This window comes from Pieris rapae, chromosome 12 (assembly GCF_905147795.1).
Source record: "Pieris rapae chromosome 12, ilPieRapa1.1, whole genome shotgun sequence".
NCBI classification, from domain to species: domain Eukaryota; kingdom Metazoa; phylum Arthropoda; class Insecta; order Lepidoptera; family Pieridae; genus Pieris; species Pieris rapae.
Genome location: NC_059520.1, coordinates 4167066 through 4182597, shown reverse-complemented (window position 1 = coordinate 4182597; position 15532 = coordinate 4167066). Strand labels below are relative to the sequence as shown.

At 31.0% G+C, this 15532-nt stretch overlaps 2 protein-coding genes across 2 annotated transcripts; both read left to right on the top strand.

Annotated features, from left to right (window-relative positions):
* The first annotated feature begins 826 nt into the window (after positions 1-826).
* Positions 827-2030, top strand: LOC110993747 (uncharacterized protein DDB_G0286299-like). Its single transcript, XM_045630499.1, has 2 exons — positions 827-911; positions 1031-2030. Exon 2 carries the CDS (start codon positions 1428-1430, stop codon positions 1884-1886), a length of 459 nt encoding a protein of 152 aa, XP_045486455.1. The 5' UTR covers positions 827-911; positions 1031-1427; the 3' UTR covers positions 1887-2030.
* Positions 2031-4066: 2036 nt separating this feature from the next.
* On the top strand, positions 4067-15253 carry LOC110993755 (carbohydrate sulfotransferase 3-like). Its single transcript, XM_022260119.2, has 5 exons — positions 4067-4955; positions 5239-5418; positions 6871-7087; positions 8340-8495; positions 9470-15253. The coding sequence occupies exons 1-4, from the start codon at positions 4258-4260 to the stop codon at positions 8448-8450; spliced, it is 1206 nt and encodes a 401-aa protein (XP_022115811.2). The 5' UTR covers positions 4067-4257; the 3' UTR covers positions 8451-8495; positions 9470-15253.
* Positions 15254-15532: the final 279 nt, after the last annotated feature.

Below are 15532 nucleotides of genomic sequence, written 5' to 3'. Positions count from 1 at the left end.
TTGATTGGTACGCAAGTAGGTACACATTGCGATAATTGATCACCGAGGCCAGTTCATAATTCTAGATCTATTTGCGTTGTCTAGGCCTATTTGCATAAATACCAACGATTCTTAATAAACTAGAACGCTTGATTATGAAGTATTATTATAGTATTTATAACATGTTTTGAAACATAAACTAATTTGTTTGGATTTAATGTCTCAGGAGTCAGCATAAATATGTTCTCATTTATTAGTATGTGTAATGTTTAATAAGTAGTGTTTAATGAAGAAAATCTTAAGTGCCAAGTTCGACATATGCATGCCAAACATGGAAATTTACAAAACAATATATATACATGTCGACGAGGCATGGAGTATGCGAAACATTAAAAAAGTATAAGATGACATATAAAATAAAATCAGAGATGCAAGCAATTGATGCTCTAAGGTCTAAGCCACGCCAAAAAACTGAAGCAAATGAATGAATGAATCGTAAACTTAAGTCATAAATAATATATTAGAATAAATAAAATGAAAATATATTTGTTTTTATAAATATCGAAAAACCCGGTCAGACTTTATTAAAACTTTAGCTTTAGGAACCAACATATTAGTAAAAAATTAAGTTCAACGATGAAAATTTTGTATGCAATTTTTGCTTTTGAGAGATTATGCATTTGATTGGATCTCCTATGGGTTACGATTGACACAGTATTTAAAACTATTATAAAAATACCCACTCTCTATGTTTTATCGACTTTACCGTAAATCTGTGGTTAGATTACATGACACGTAACCATAGTGACGAATAGAAAAATATATTTGTCTACATGCCATTCTCGATGCCTTATTTATCGCACAAAAATTATCAGCGACCTAGCTAGCCTAATTCATGGGGGCAATGAAAACTGCACTAGATGTAACCCTTTGTAAGTTATTTCTAAATATTAAATGCCTCTGGCATGATTTATCCCGAATTTCTCATAGAAACTTTCAAGCAAAACAAATAATTTACACTTACTAAATACTAACATATTTTGTTTTGCAGTTTCTCTGAGAAAAATGGGACCGATTGTATCAAACGTTTGGCATAACGCAAAACAGCAAATATCAACTACAAAAGCAAAACCTTTAGTTTGTAACTTTATAGTAAGAAAAATGGAGTCTGCCCTTGACACTCTACACAATAAATTGTTATCTACATGTATGGAGTATAGAGCAAGATTACTGCCCAAAGAACTTGAAGAGTTACAAAAACAAGTTGAGGATTTGAAGAAAGAAATTAATTCCCCAAAAAAAGGCTAAAGGGCATAGATTAAAAATGTAAATTTTTGTAACATGTACATAATTATAAACATAGGTACTTTAATTGAATGTAAATTTTAGCTATCAGCAAAAATTTGAGACCAGTAGTTGCGACGGCTTGGCAATATGCAAAAGTTGAAATGGTACCTCCAATGACTTCTGAAATGTTTCAAGGATCTTTAGGAAAATCAATTGAAAATACAGTAGGCGGTGTTGCTGATAAGTTTATTGGTGGGCTTGAACAAAAATTAAAAGATATAGAAGCCGCACGAATAGAAGCTATTAAACAGAAAGAAGCTGCATTGAAAGCCGCTGCAGAGAAAGCCGCTGCAGAGAAAGTTAAGGCTGAAGCATTAAAGAAAGCGGAAGAAGAAAAACGCCTTGAAGCTGCAAAGGCAAAAGCAGCTGCTAAAGAAGCAAAGGCTAAAGAGGCAGCACAACCTGCTAAGAAAGAAGATCCACCTAAAAAAGAAACCAAACCTGAAGTCAAAGCAGGTACTACAAAGTCACAAAAACGTGTTCCACCGAAGACTAAGAAGAAGGCAAAGACAACAAGGCGTGAAGTGAAAAAAGGATCACCCCCTAAAGCTAAAAAATAACATATTAAATTTTGTTATAATTACTAATGGAAATAGATATATTATAATATGAAAGATAATATTTTATAGTTTTCCTTTCTACTGTATATTATATCCAATCTAACCAAAGGTTCTTCCACCTCCTATAAGTTGAGATCGACGAAATGTTTGACTTCGCTGTATATGTAAAACAAAAGAGATAATAGTAATTAAAAAAAATATAGTAATATAAATAATATTCCTTAGACAGCAAGGTTTTTGAACTTTTACGCAAAGTTTAATTTTTTCAATTACGTGAAACATTACTACATCTCAGAAATAACTGAAAAGTTAATGTATTCATTTTATGGATTAGAATGGACAAGACCCACAAAACCGTTATGTAAAAAAACATAAAAAGTGGTAATACTTCATTCAGTCTTTTATCCAGTTGCGAAAGCAGAATATATAAAATATTAGGTATGTATTTTTTTCCAAATCCCGCTGTACCTATGTTATAAATCTCTTTGTTATTTTATAGGTCCTTAGTCTATGATTGTCTATCACTGTATGTCATTAAAAACGGTAACGAAAATACCAAAAATTTTACGAATTTTGGTTTTCAAGTTTTAAAATTGAAAAATAATGTTTATCAAATCAAGTGTCCGACAAATCGCATCAAATTTGTTGCGTAAGTAAAGGTTCTTATAAAAATTAATTTAATGAGGATGTCTTTTCGGCAAAATGTTAATTATAATCATTTTAGGGGAAAGAGTTAAATTTGGCGCCGTTCATGGAGTCCCCGACCTGTTAGGACCATTTCATAAAAGTAAGGAAGACTTACTAAAACAAATTAGAGAAATATCAGAAAATATTTCAAAATCAGAATTAGCTCGTAAACTGCGTGTCGCTAAAGGATTTTATAGTTTAGAAATGGCTCCTCCGAAAAATAACGAAATTAAGGTATGGCATAATATGTTATTTATGAATCTCTGTAGTTCCGTTTTATAATATCGTAAAGATCGTGTTGGTGTTGCATAGCTTCCTCCATTAACCCCTGTATCCGGCAAGCCTTAACCTATGTTATGCTAAAAACCCTAACTTGTTCCGTCCAGGGAGCAGGGATGGGCCATAGGGTCTTGTGGTCTTGGTCATAATTATTTAATATTATAACATAGCACCAAGTGTGAAATATTTGGTTAATGTTTTCTTTCAAAACAAGTATGTATATTCCAGGTACAAATGTTACTCTGCTGGTTTGTTACATAAACATATATATTTTTTAAATTCATTGTTAAGTCGTTTTAACTGCAACTATTAATGGTAATCGGTAAGATATTTAATAAATACAAGTAAAGCAATAAAAATTAAATTAATATTTTTTTTATTAATTAATATAAAAAAATTGCTCTATAACCGCTTATAACAATCCTGAACAAATATTTGAATGGATAAGCTCAAACACTAGATGCCGCTTTTTTTTTTTCGGTCGGTTTACTATCTAGTACATAAGCGGTTTTCCGAAATATAGACTTATGTCTGCATCAACCAGCCTCGAACCTTTTCTGTAGAATAATAATGGAGATTTGTGTCAGTAAACTCAACATAAGTATTATTCTTTTTCAGCAAATTAAAAATGACATAAAGCTTCTTAAAGATTTTTTTGGGACTGGAGCCTATAAGCATCTTACTGTAAAACAGGCATGGCTTCTGTTGTTGGTGGGCACAGAAGTAGGAATGTGGTTCTTTCTGGGCGAGACTATAGGAAAGATGCATATTGTGGGATATAAAGTATAAAGTTATTTTATTAAACATAACTCAAACAATTAAAAGCAAAATTGTGTTTTATTACATATTAGTAATAATTTATGTTACTATGTTCTGTAAGACATATTTTTATAAATCGTACCGAACGTAGCTGCAGCAGAATTTTAAATACTTGTTAACAATAAAATAAAACTGTTAAAATAAAAAGAGACATTATACAATAAAACGGTTACACATATTATTAATACTTCATAGTTGGCGCTTTTCGCGATGCAGATTATAAAAATACTTGACAACTGTCACATGGGACCGAACGAGTATGTTCTTGACATTGACAAATGTATGACTGACATGAGCGTGGGCTACAACATAGTACTCAAACGTCACATCACAATTCTCACACACTTCAAATGTAATATGTCACAGGCATTCAGTAATCAGAATTCAGATTTCAAGCAAATACCTATGGCGTTAGAGGTGCAATGCGGTGTTTTTATGGAAGCGCAAGCAAGAAAATCGTGATCAAAATGAACAATAAAACTTTAAAAAAATGATTTTAGGTGCGAGTTAGCGTGCTCGAAATAAAAAAAATATTTATGATTCTCTGTGAAGTTTATAAGTGATAATTTTCGTTGTTTTAATAGTAATGTTGCGTCGAGTTAACTTTTACTCAATATGTATCGCGTTCGGGCTCAGTGTTCTATTAATTCTTGCTGGAAGTCGGTATACAGATAATACTTATTACCGTCCATCCCCTGAAAGCCACAGAATTATTGAAATTAATATACCACAAGAAACTCCCACAAATCCCTATGATAGCTCTCTCAATATTGCTACAATCATGGAAAAAACACGATATAAAATTAAAATTGAATTAGAAAACTATAACTTTACAATCTCGAGTGTGAAAAAGCTTGAAGACTTAATAATGGAGTCCGGCGGACAACCATTAAGAAGTATAATTATATCTACTTGGCGATCAGGAACTACATTTTTGGGGGAGGTGCTTAATTCTGTACCTGGAAATTACTATCACTATGAACCTCTTCTTAATTATGAAATTATACAAATTAGAGGTTCTCCTTACTCAGACAAAGCCTTAGAGACAATCACTAAAATGTTGAAATGTGATTATAATGGTATGGATGAGTATTTTGAGTATGGTAAAACACATTTACACCAATTCAGTCATAATACAAGATTGTGGGACCACTGTAAATATAGGAAAGAATTGTGTTTTGATGCTGACTTCACCTCAAAGTTTTGTAAACTCTTTCCTTTTCAAAGTATGAAAATAGTTAGAGTCAGGTTACACCTTATACAACAGTTACTGGAGAACAAAGAGTAAGTATCACATATTTAAAAGGTCAGGGCTGAAGACAAGTATAAGTTAATATTATAATTAACTATCAACATTTTTTAATTGTTGTAAAGGTCATTTAAGTCAATGTTTAAAAAGCCTTGAACCAGGTTGTACATTTATTATTGAGTTATACCACAATAGAGTTAGATTAACAAACTATTATGTATCTATATTTTTTTTAAAGGCTACTAATATGGTAAGTAAGTGATAAATACCTCAAATTTTTATTGTTCATGGCTTATAACACACATCATTACATTTCAGGCTTAATATTAAAGTGGTCTTATTGATCCGAGACCCTCGTGGTGTGATGCAGTCCAGACAGCACCGTAACTTTTGCCAACCATCCCCTGATTGTTGGAAACCAGAGCTATTATGTGCTGATATGATCAGTGATTATGTTGCAGCTAGCCGGTTAATAAAGATTTATCCTGACAGAATTATGTAAGTTTTCACTTCACTTTCTTAAGTTAAACTCTAAAACTCAAATTTTGTATTTGGAGTCACTATTACTAAACTGCAGAAATAATATGAGTGTATATAATATTTAATTAATTCAAGAAAGCCACAAGAATGGGTTTGATATAGTACAAGTGATACATGTACCTATTTCTAGTTTAAATATATAGTAAAATGCATAATTTACTTAGAAATTATCTCTGCTGCTATAAAAATATACCAACACCTTGGTTATAAAAAAAGTGAAAGTTTATTTTTTTGTTAAGTAAGTAAACAATAAGTATATTTATGGACAGTTATTATAAACTATACAGCTGAGTTATCAAAAAATGAAACAAGATTAAAAAGCGCAAGAAATCTTGGCATTTTTCCAAAGCATTTGAGATTGCAGCTACACTCCATGAAGAGTGTAAACCAATTGTGCCGCTGGGTGCAATTAAAGAAAGTAGAACAAGTAATTCTATGCAGAGTTTATAACTGTAATTATTCACGCGGCCTTGTATCAGTTATGCCGCGGTTTTAATTATTTTCTGCAATAGGATAAATCTAAGATTTTTTCCTTTAATTATGGAAGGGTAAATGCATCTTCAGATAATAATTTTTTGATTGACTTAAGGGAAATCAATTAGTTCATTTTGAAGCATTTGGAGTGTTGACTTTAAATAAATTCCTATAAGATTGAAAAAAACCTCAATATTTTTCTTTTGTTTTTTGTTTGTACATTCAGCATTGGACTGTGGACAAATACATATAATTTTATGAATGGCTTTCTGCAACTGAATAGTTTTATAATGTTATTGAATACTACGATTAATTCATAGCCCTGAAATAAAACCACTTCCGCCCGTAATATAGTATTTGTGTAAAGATAGTAAAATAGACACATGTACAGAAATGCGTGGTTTTGCGTATCCATTAACTGTTGAAACTGATTTTTATGAATATTATTGTAAAATGGTTAGTAATCTAGTAAACACATGCGTCTGTATACAATAAGAGGACGAAGGAAGAAGACTATAAAAAGATTATATAAATACATAACAGTGCGTTACGTTATCTCTATTGTGATACCGTGAGTTGCAATTAACATCAAACCAAATAATAAAACATCACGACAGAAAAAATCATCTTAATATGACTTAGTTTCCGAGAAACGTGTTCCTAACACGCAACACGAAGTTTTGCACAAAAGCATAAATAGATCGCCACGCGTAAATATTCCCAATTCCAACAGAAAAATTCAAACCGATAACTTCCCAAGTAGATTAATTATTTATCAATACATATTTAACTGAAACGTGGAATAAAATCTTATAAATCAATTAAGCTTAGTATACCTGCATGTAATATACCGTTGTTGCGGTACGGTAAAATTACTGTTACTTGTTGGTACTAATTATGTTATAAATAATTAATTAATTAATACGTTTATTTCAGAGTACAGCGGTATGAAGAATTAGCATTAGATCCAAACAGTACGGTGCCTAGTCTTCTAAAGTTCCTAGGAATCAGTCCAACAACGTCTGTTGAAGAGTTTCTTCTCTCACATACTAATGTTGAAGTGTCTGGTGTCAGTTCCACGTTCAGGGTCTCCCGAGAAGTGCCTTTCAAATGGAGAAATGTTTTAAATTACAACTTTGTCGAGGATATACAGGTGACTTAATTATTTAATATTAGTGAATTGTTGAAAAATCGCGTGTTTAATGGAGGAGGCAATATTTTATGCGTTATATGTGGGGTTCTTTTTTAAATTTATTTTCTATTATGGCTCGTAAAATATTCAGTCAAGAAGGTTTCTATCGTGTTTTTTCAATGGATAACTTTCTTTTTTTGAAACAATTCATGCTCAAAACGAACTTATGTTTTATTTATTATAAGTTTTTATGTTAAAGTCCTCTATAATCCAGGTTCCACTAACTAACCTAAGGGTCCTTTAACTAAAGTACTCTTTCTCTTTTCATCATAGCGTAAATACCAATTCACAAATACCGACCCTAGCGGAGGTTGCGCGACTAATTTAGCGTTTTATAATATAAACTATGCTACAGATAAAGTCTTTAATCGTGCACAAATTATGTGTACGAGGTATAAAAAAGTAATGTACCATTGAAAAGAGAAGGCGGTCGATCTTGACCACGACGCAAATTGGTCCCTTGTGCGATGCGATATTTATCGGGTTTCGGTATTTAATTTTATCATTTAATAATATGAATGTGCATTTGCTAATCTGATTTGATAACTACTTAAAGATAACAATCCTCAAGTATTTCCTTACATGTAATTCTTATTAAGTTAATTTATATGTATTATTTCGAATGTTTTAAAATTAATACGCATAGCAGTTTGAATGCCACTTGCTTATTGATGTTTATTAAATTGGGAACTGAATGTACTGTACATTATTAATAACAATAACGACAAATCATCTACTGCTGTTTTTAAGAACCTAAATATTAAAATTACTTATCTAGCTACAGTGGCGGAAGCTAACAGAATTCAGAATCGAAAATCTCACGTGTCATAGTTTGCGCTTTTGTTTGCGTTTTTGGTCAGACTACGAACGGTTTGCAAAGGGCAAAGGCTCGAAAAACTGAGTAACATTATTGTGGTTTTGAATCAAAATATAATTTATTCAAATCGATAACTTAATGCATAAAAAATACCGCTTCTAATTTTACATATTTTATTGCCAGTTCGTGGAAAGGACTAGGAGAGCAATGCATCTACGTCATCTTTCTAAATCACCAAGCTTTTGTGCAAAATGTGTATAAGTATCTGCATGCAGATAAATTAGACAGCACTTAATACATTAATTAGATTGGATGAGAGGCGCACTGTAAAGCCAATACTACTCACGATTTGTATGATACTGACTTCAGTTAATAAGGTATAATTTCCATTTTCAGTTGGTATGCAAAGAGGCGTTAGACCTTTGGGGATACAAGCTGGTGCAAAATGCAACACATATGATCAGTAAGGACTTTAATCCCTTGACAAATTACACATTGATGCAGTGACATTTCATTGACGTAGAGGTGATAAACACGAACCATTCTTTTAAGGTTAGTATTATATGAATTTTAACTCGATTTTTCCGAATGAATGTGGAATTAGGAATTTGGTCTTAGAAATCTTTCAGAGTTTAGACGAAAAACTGACTGTGAAGAGTCAGAATCTTGTCTTAGTTGCCGGTCTCCTCGCGATGTTTTCCTTCACTGTACGATCATGTCAATTTCTTGTTGAAATCATTATATCTATTCATATGTACAAAATGTACAATGTCAGTACAAAAATTGTTTCTATATTTACATTTACTATTCAATAAATAAACTTGCTGTCAATTTTGAGAATAACCAACATACATTAGTTTAATAGTTCTGACATTGATAATGAGCAATTAGAACTTATTTTCAAGCAGTCTCATAATTATTATTGGCAAGACTGCTTCATTATTACTTGAATCCTCGGTACATCTTATTAGGTGCTCGGGGAATTTACCGTCTAACAGTCCATAACTGTTGTATACTTTATTTATGAATTTATCAAAGTAGTACTCATAGTATATACATATTAAGATACAACCTTTGTTTGACTTAGTTCAATTTAAAGGGAGTGATCACCGTATTAACAAGTGAAGATTACATGTTTGACAGTTACGAAACCCATGAATATTTTATGTTGTCTTTATTTTTGTATTCTATTCAGGGCGACACTGATACAACAAATTGATTGATCTCAATTGATATTTATCAAGAAAAAAACGTTAACTCGCTAGGGTTCGACTTCACGATCTGAGTTAGACTAACATTGCTTCTATACAAGGACATAAGCAAATTTAAAACTAAAAAGATTGCTGAAGTTCTAACTCTCTTCAGCATAGCGTCGACGCAATATCATAGAAAGAGACGAATATATGTTAAAGCCTTAGTTTTACAATACAATCTTTCTCGATAAATGAATTCAAAAGTCAAACAGATTGACGCGTTAAGCATTTAAAAATTATCTCCAATTTTAATTACTATTTTACGTTTTTCAGGTTTGATTCTTCACTGAGGACTTCCTTCATTCCACTTAAGGTATTATGAAATAGGCTATCAATCATATCAGTATTATTTCTGTGAGTTAGCATTTTCATTGGAAAACATTTTAACGGAATTTACACCGAAAAGGTTGGTTTGGTTAAAAAATGACAATTGTAGTGACGGTATAAAACATTTTAAAGCGAATATATAAAAAACAAAGCATTTTTAAATTTAAATGTAATAAACACCACGCATCTTTTGTGCTTTAAACTAAATATACGAAAATATGGTTCTTCATTCCTGTACTATCTAATATTAGTGCCTTTTCACACGATAATAATACGCACGTGGACTTAAAGCGTCATAATTTTATATAAGTGAAATTTGATAGCCGCTGTGAACTCATAAATCGCTTTTATTTAAATTTTTATTAAATACAATTTGTATGGGCCCGTCATGAACAGAGATTTTATTAACTTAAACATTATTTTCGATTTATTAGCGTTATTTCTTTTCATACCTACTGTATCGTAGATTACTCAATTTGACAATTTTTGTATTTAGTGAAGTGGACTGAAAATTAAATCATTTGCCATAATGCAATTAAATGCAAAATTTGGAATTGTATTTAAGTTTAGATATTTTCTTGAGTATTAAAAAACGAATGACTATTTTTTTTAGGTTATATTATATTTGCTGTCATTTATAAGATCAAAATTCACAGCGGGTACTAAGTTGCCTTATACGGCTACTGCCATTGCAATTATACACAATCATTGCCCAACATTTAGTCATATACATCACAATTTAGTTAATTAGCGGGCTAATGTCCAATTAGGGTAGTTATTTTATAGTTTATTTAATGGTAACGAACAAATTAAAGTTCTGGTTGTGTGAAGCACCATAGGTGTTGAATATCAAAACGTAAAAGATGGACCATGTAGGGGTAAAATTGCTTGATAGTGTAGACGGTTAGGTTAGCAATTTTCACCTCTCAAAGCTAAAGTACACTGGCGATGATGTCAACTGTCAAAAGTGACAGGAACAGATTATAAATGCAATTAATGTGTTAGAATTGTTTTAAAACTTTTTAAATATTAATATTTCAGATTGTGCAATAATTTTAAATCTTCAATCGTTTAATCCATACATTTTTACGTTTATTGTGATTAGAGATTATAGATGACGTAATTACATACTTTATTAATTAAGACAACAACATTCGTGCCTCGTATAATTTTCGCCAGAGTACTTTGGTTAATGTTTAAGGCTTAGTCTACAAATAATTTTAGCACTCACGGAATTGAATATTAATGCTTCCAATGTAGGTGTTTTATTGTAGTTTAGATATATTAGATCGACGTACATAAATTTTGACTGAATACCAAATACTCGACGGCAACTGTACTATAAGAAGGATAACTGTCACAAGTCATGCATATCATTTCTTATTTAAATGACTATGCGGATTTATTGTTTAATCTATGGACTGCTTTTGTCTTGCGCTTCAATACATTTAAATGGTAATATGACTATGCGCCACCTTCCGAACAATCGAATTTGAGGGTAGTAAAATTATTATAAAGTCCTTGAGATTTAGCTCTGAGCATGTACTCGTATGTCAAAAATGTGTTGCATTTTGACAGTTCCATCTGTCATAGTTAACTCTCGGTAATTCATCACGTTCATCGAGTGAGAAAAAGTAGAAACTAAAATTTTTTTAATGAAAGAGACGATGTAGCGCGGTTAATCTCTTTCACTATCAATCTTCAACAGATTTGTTATCATGGCGGCTATAAGAAATATTATTTCCTTCTTATTATTCCTAGTGAATTTTAGTATTAATTGTTATATTTTAACATATATTTAAAACTTTTCTGTATCATATTTAATGAGAGGTATGTCTGGATTGTAGCCAATTGACATCCGTCGATCTCTGCCTACCAATACGGAAGAAAGGCGTGAATGTATATATGAAAAAACAATACCAGACTATTATAGTATTGAAGCGCAAAACAAAATCGTTGGTTCTTGCTAGTCACAGATTAAAAAGCGAATGTATACAAATGAATTTTTACGAGCAATTAATGATGCCTTTTTAAATTTGGAAGGGGACATATGTAAATGTAATCTCCGTCCAGAAATTGCGTAAAACTGTTCCTGCTGAACTGAGAATAAATCAATTTGCAGTAGGTGCTATTAAGTATCATTCTGTTGAAGCTTTTGCTGAATAAGAATTTGGAAGGAATTGACAGGTTATGTTTTGTTGACAGGGACGTGTCACCGAAAGCAAGAAATTGTGTACCGTGATTTTGTTTAAAAGAGAACTACAAAAATATAATATAAATTCAAAAGCAGTGGTTTACTGTGAACCGATAGGAAAAAAATTTAGCAGAATTTTATACGTACATTTTTTTAAAAAATGTATTAATCCATCTGTAATCAGCCGCTTGGCTTTTATCAGATTTAATTTGAATTTATGGCAATTAGGGAACGCAAATTCAATATTTTTTTTTATTTCGTCCGTAATTCGTAGACTGTCAGACGCTCAGCGTTTGTCCAGTTGCATGCCCAAATATTTGGTTGTAGTCCGTTTTGGCAAAACAGCTTCCTCCAGAGTCTTATATACGTACGTACTTATTATACGTAAATAGACTAAAAATATATTGATAAAATCCTGCAGTGTCAACAATATATAGCCTTCGCTTAACTATAGTACTTGTTAGAAACTTTTTTATATATATAAAATCTTACCGTCTTTTAAAAATTCCGTATTTTAATTAAAATACTCTTCCGTCTCTTTCTGACAAATGGTTCACGCTCTGATAAAGAGAGAGCATTACTTTTTTGATTTTATCTATAATAATTGTTTGTACGAAAAATAAAAGTTTGCTTTCGGTGAATGCGTTCGTTTTTATAAAAAGCATCTCTCAAATCATAAGTGCTCAGATATCATATCGATAAATTAATATCGCCTATATGCGTATACGTATCCAGTGATAAATATTGTCGATTAAGATGATACCCTTAAAACTAACCATTTATAATAACTATAACTTTATTTTACTGTAAAACTAATGCCAGTGTTAAGTATATGCCTCGTCCTAGTTATTAATTACTCAAAAAGAAATAATATAATGCTAATTCAATTAACAGTGACTCGGACCGCTATTTTCTTTATGTTTTTTCGTCAGAATGACAATGACATTTTGACGTTTTATTTGTCAATGTCATAGTGATTTAGTTTTTTTGGTGTATAGAATATTTTAGGCACCACAATACATCAGTTCTTTTAGTTTATTCAATCTGGGTATCATCATAATTTGGCTGTAGTTTAAATTTAAACATCATTTTGGTAGAATATATTGTAAATTAAGACGTTATTTGTAGAGTGAAATAATTCGCAACTTAGACTTATGACACAACTGTCCATCGAACAAAATATTAATTGGTAGATAATTAAGTCAATAAACGTCTAACTTGTGACTAACCGCTTTCAATGCAACTACATTCAAAATGACAAATTGGTAGTTTTGACAGCTAAAGAAAGATGGCGGATTACTGTTTAAAACAGACGTACATTGAACAATAATTTAGATTATATGCAAAATAACTAAACAAAAGCTGTCTGTGTAATTTGGGGATGCCATCTTTCTTCATATCTAGTTCCTACGTAATAACACCAAAATATTTAATATCGTTAATTGTAATTTTAAATTGGCAACACAATGGTGTGTCTTCGCTTAGATTTACGAAATTATTTTAATAATTAGGTACTACTCACAATTATTATGGTCAATTTGCCTGAAACCGGTCATATTGCACTAGTAATAAAGCTTGTAAAGTTGCAAAATATATTCTAAAATACGATTTTAATAAATTTAAGAACATGGTATTCAAAAATTAAAATGTTAGTTTTAATGATACTTAAAGTACACGTTTTCTTTATTACTTTTAATAATTTACTATTATAAGTCACTTTATTACTCTCTAAATTTGTTTAATAATATACTCTTGTGAGGTACTCCTAGCGTGAGTTGATATCGAATAAAACGTTAAACGAATAACCATTTAAAGTGAATTTCACCACACTCACTGATCAAATTACATTCTTTATCAACTCACTAAATCAATTTGCCTCTGGCATTTAAATATTGTACAATTATTTTTAATTAGAAGTGTTTTAGATTGGTTCGTTCGTTCGTTTTAATTTTTTGCATGATACACCGTATCACCAAATTGTACATAATGCAATAATAATATTACGCTACTGTTGAACTCAATTAAGTCAATACGCATCAATTACTATGTTTTAAGATGACAAGCTTCCTGATAGATTTGACAATATTATTATACATGCATATGTACATAAGTATTTAATATATTGCATGACTAGGGTACTTATTGGCTCTGTATCATAAAAATTACAAATGCCAAAACCTGGCATGTTAGGGTTCCCAACTTTGTTCACGAGTAAAGAGTTAATGTGTTATTAGACATTTTCAATTGTGTTTGACGTAGATGTTGAAGAAGGAATACTGCTTGGGAGTCCTAGGCACACTACATATAGCATGTCCAATGCCAAATGACTTGGCAAATGTCAAAGGGCATGGCAACACGCACAATTACACTAAATAGGGAATTGTTGATTAGAAGGAATAGCGTAGTAATAGAAAAACGGTTGAAATAGACTAGTTTTAAGATATGAGACGAGTGGCTATGACTTACTTTATTTTGGTTTCATGGATTATATACAGTAAAATAAAATATAGTGTTATATGTTTTCACAAACTTTACCTTGTGGGTTAAAGATTATCGATTTGTCTATCACAATGAGAATTATTTCTTATTAAATTCAAGAAAGTTTTATTTACATATGATTTTTTTTATATATTGACTGATTTATTAAAATGTCTTTGTTATTTTTATGAACGGAGCCTGAGACTGGCTGGAACCAGTGAAAAATTTATACTATCATATCATTAGAAATTGTAGTCTTATACTCATGGTATTTTTATAATTTAATCGCCAAAATGTATATTATTTTGTCTATTTATTTTGAATTATAAGTGAAATTTTTATATTTTTGTTGTTCGCATTTTATAAATTACAGTTATAAGCTATAGCTATTAGTGTTTATAGCTTGTGCAAAAAGTCGGGTAGAATGAAAATATTGTTCACTTGTTAAAATGTATTATCAATTATTATTTCTTATATATTCCCGGAATTCATATCCAAAATACAATGTATTTTTATATTAGCTCTTACATCTACGAGTCGTTAAAATATGTTTGGTATATTGGATATAAAAACTGGGCGTTCAAACAGCCTTGTTAGAAATGTTTATCTCTAGTGTGTGTGGAATTCGAATAAAACATTCTGCATTTTATACATACATACATAGCATAAACCGCTCAAATTTGTTTTAATTGTTGTTTATACAAAAAAACAAGCCACACTAGGTATTATTGTTATAACTTACATATTAAGTTAAAAGAAATAGCTAAACGAATAATGTAATAATTAAACATGTTTGAATCCCTAAAAGTGACAATTCACGATTATCGTTTTCGATATATACGTTTCATTCGAATTAAACACACACTAGGCATGATAGGAAAGGCAATTATTTCCGACTTTTGCCAAGCTTAGCAAAATGAAAGCAATAATTACGAAATGAAAATGTAGGTTTTAAGGGTAGCCTTATTAGAAGTAAGAAAATGTTAAATTATTCTTTAGCACGGCCGGCGTTAACGCATTGTAATATGTTTTTAATTGAATAAAGTCATAGAATCAGAGGAGTTTTATTTTATTTTAATAATAATAATAATAATAACTTTATTTTATACCTGAGGTCGTAGGTTCGAGCCACGGCTGTGCACCAATGGCCACGCTATGTGCGCATTTAATAATCGCTCGAACGATGGAGTAAAAGATCGTAAAGAACCTGGCTTGCCTTGGACCCAAAAGTCGTCGTCGTGGGTCAAACACAGGAGGCTGATCACTTATTATATACACATTGACAAATGATCGTGAAATAAAAATCACGAATAAGCAAAAAAACTATATTCAACCTC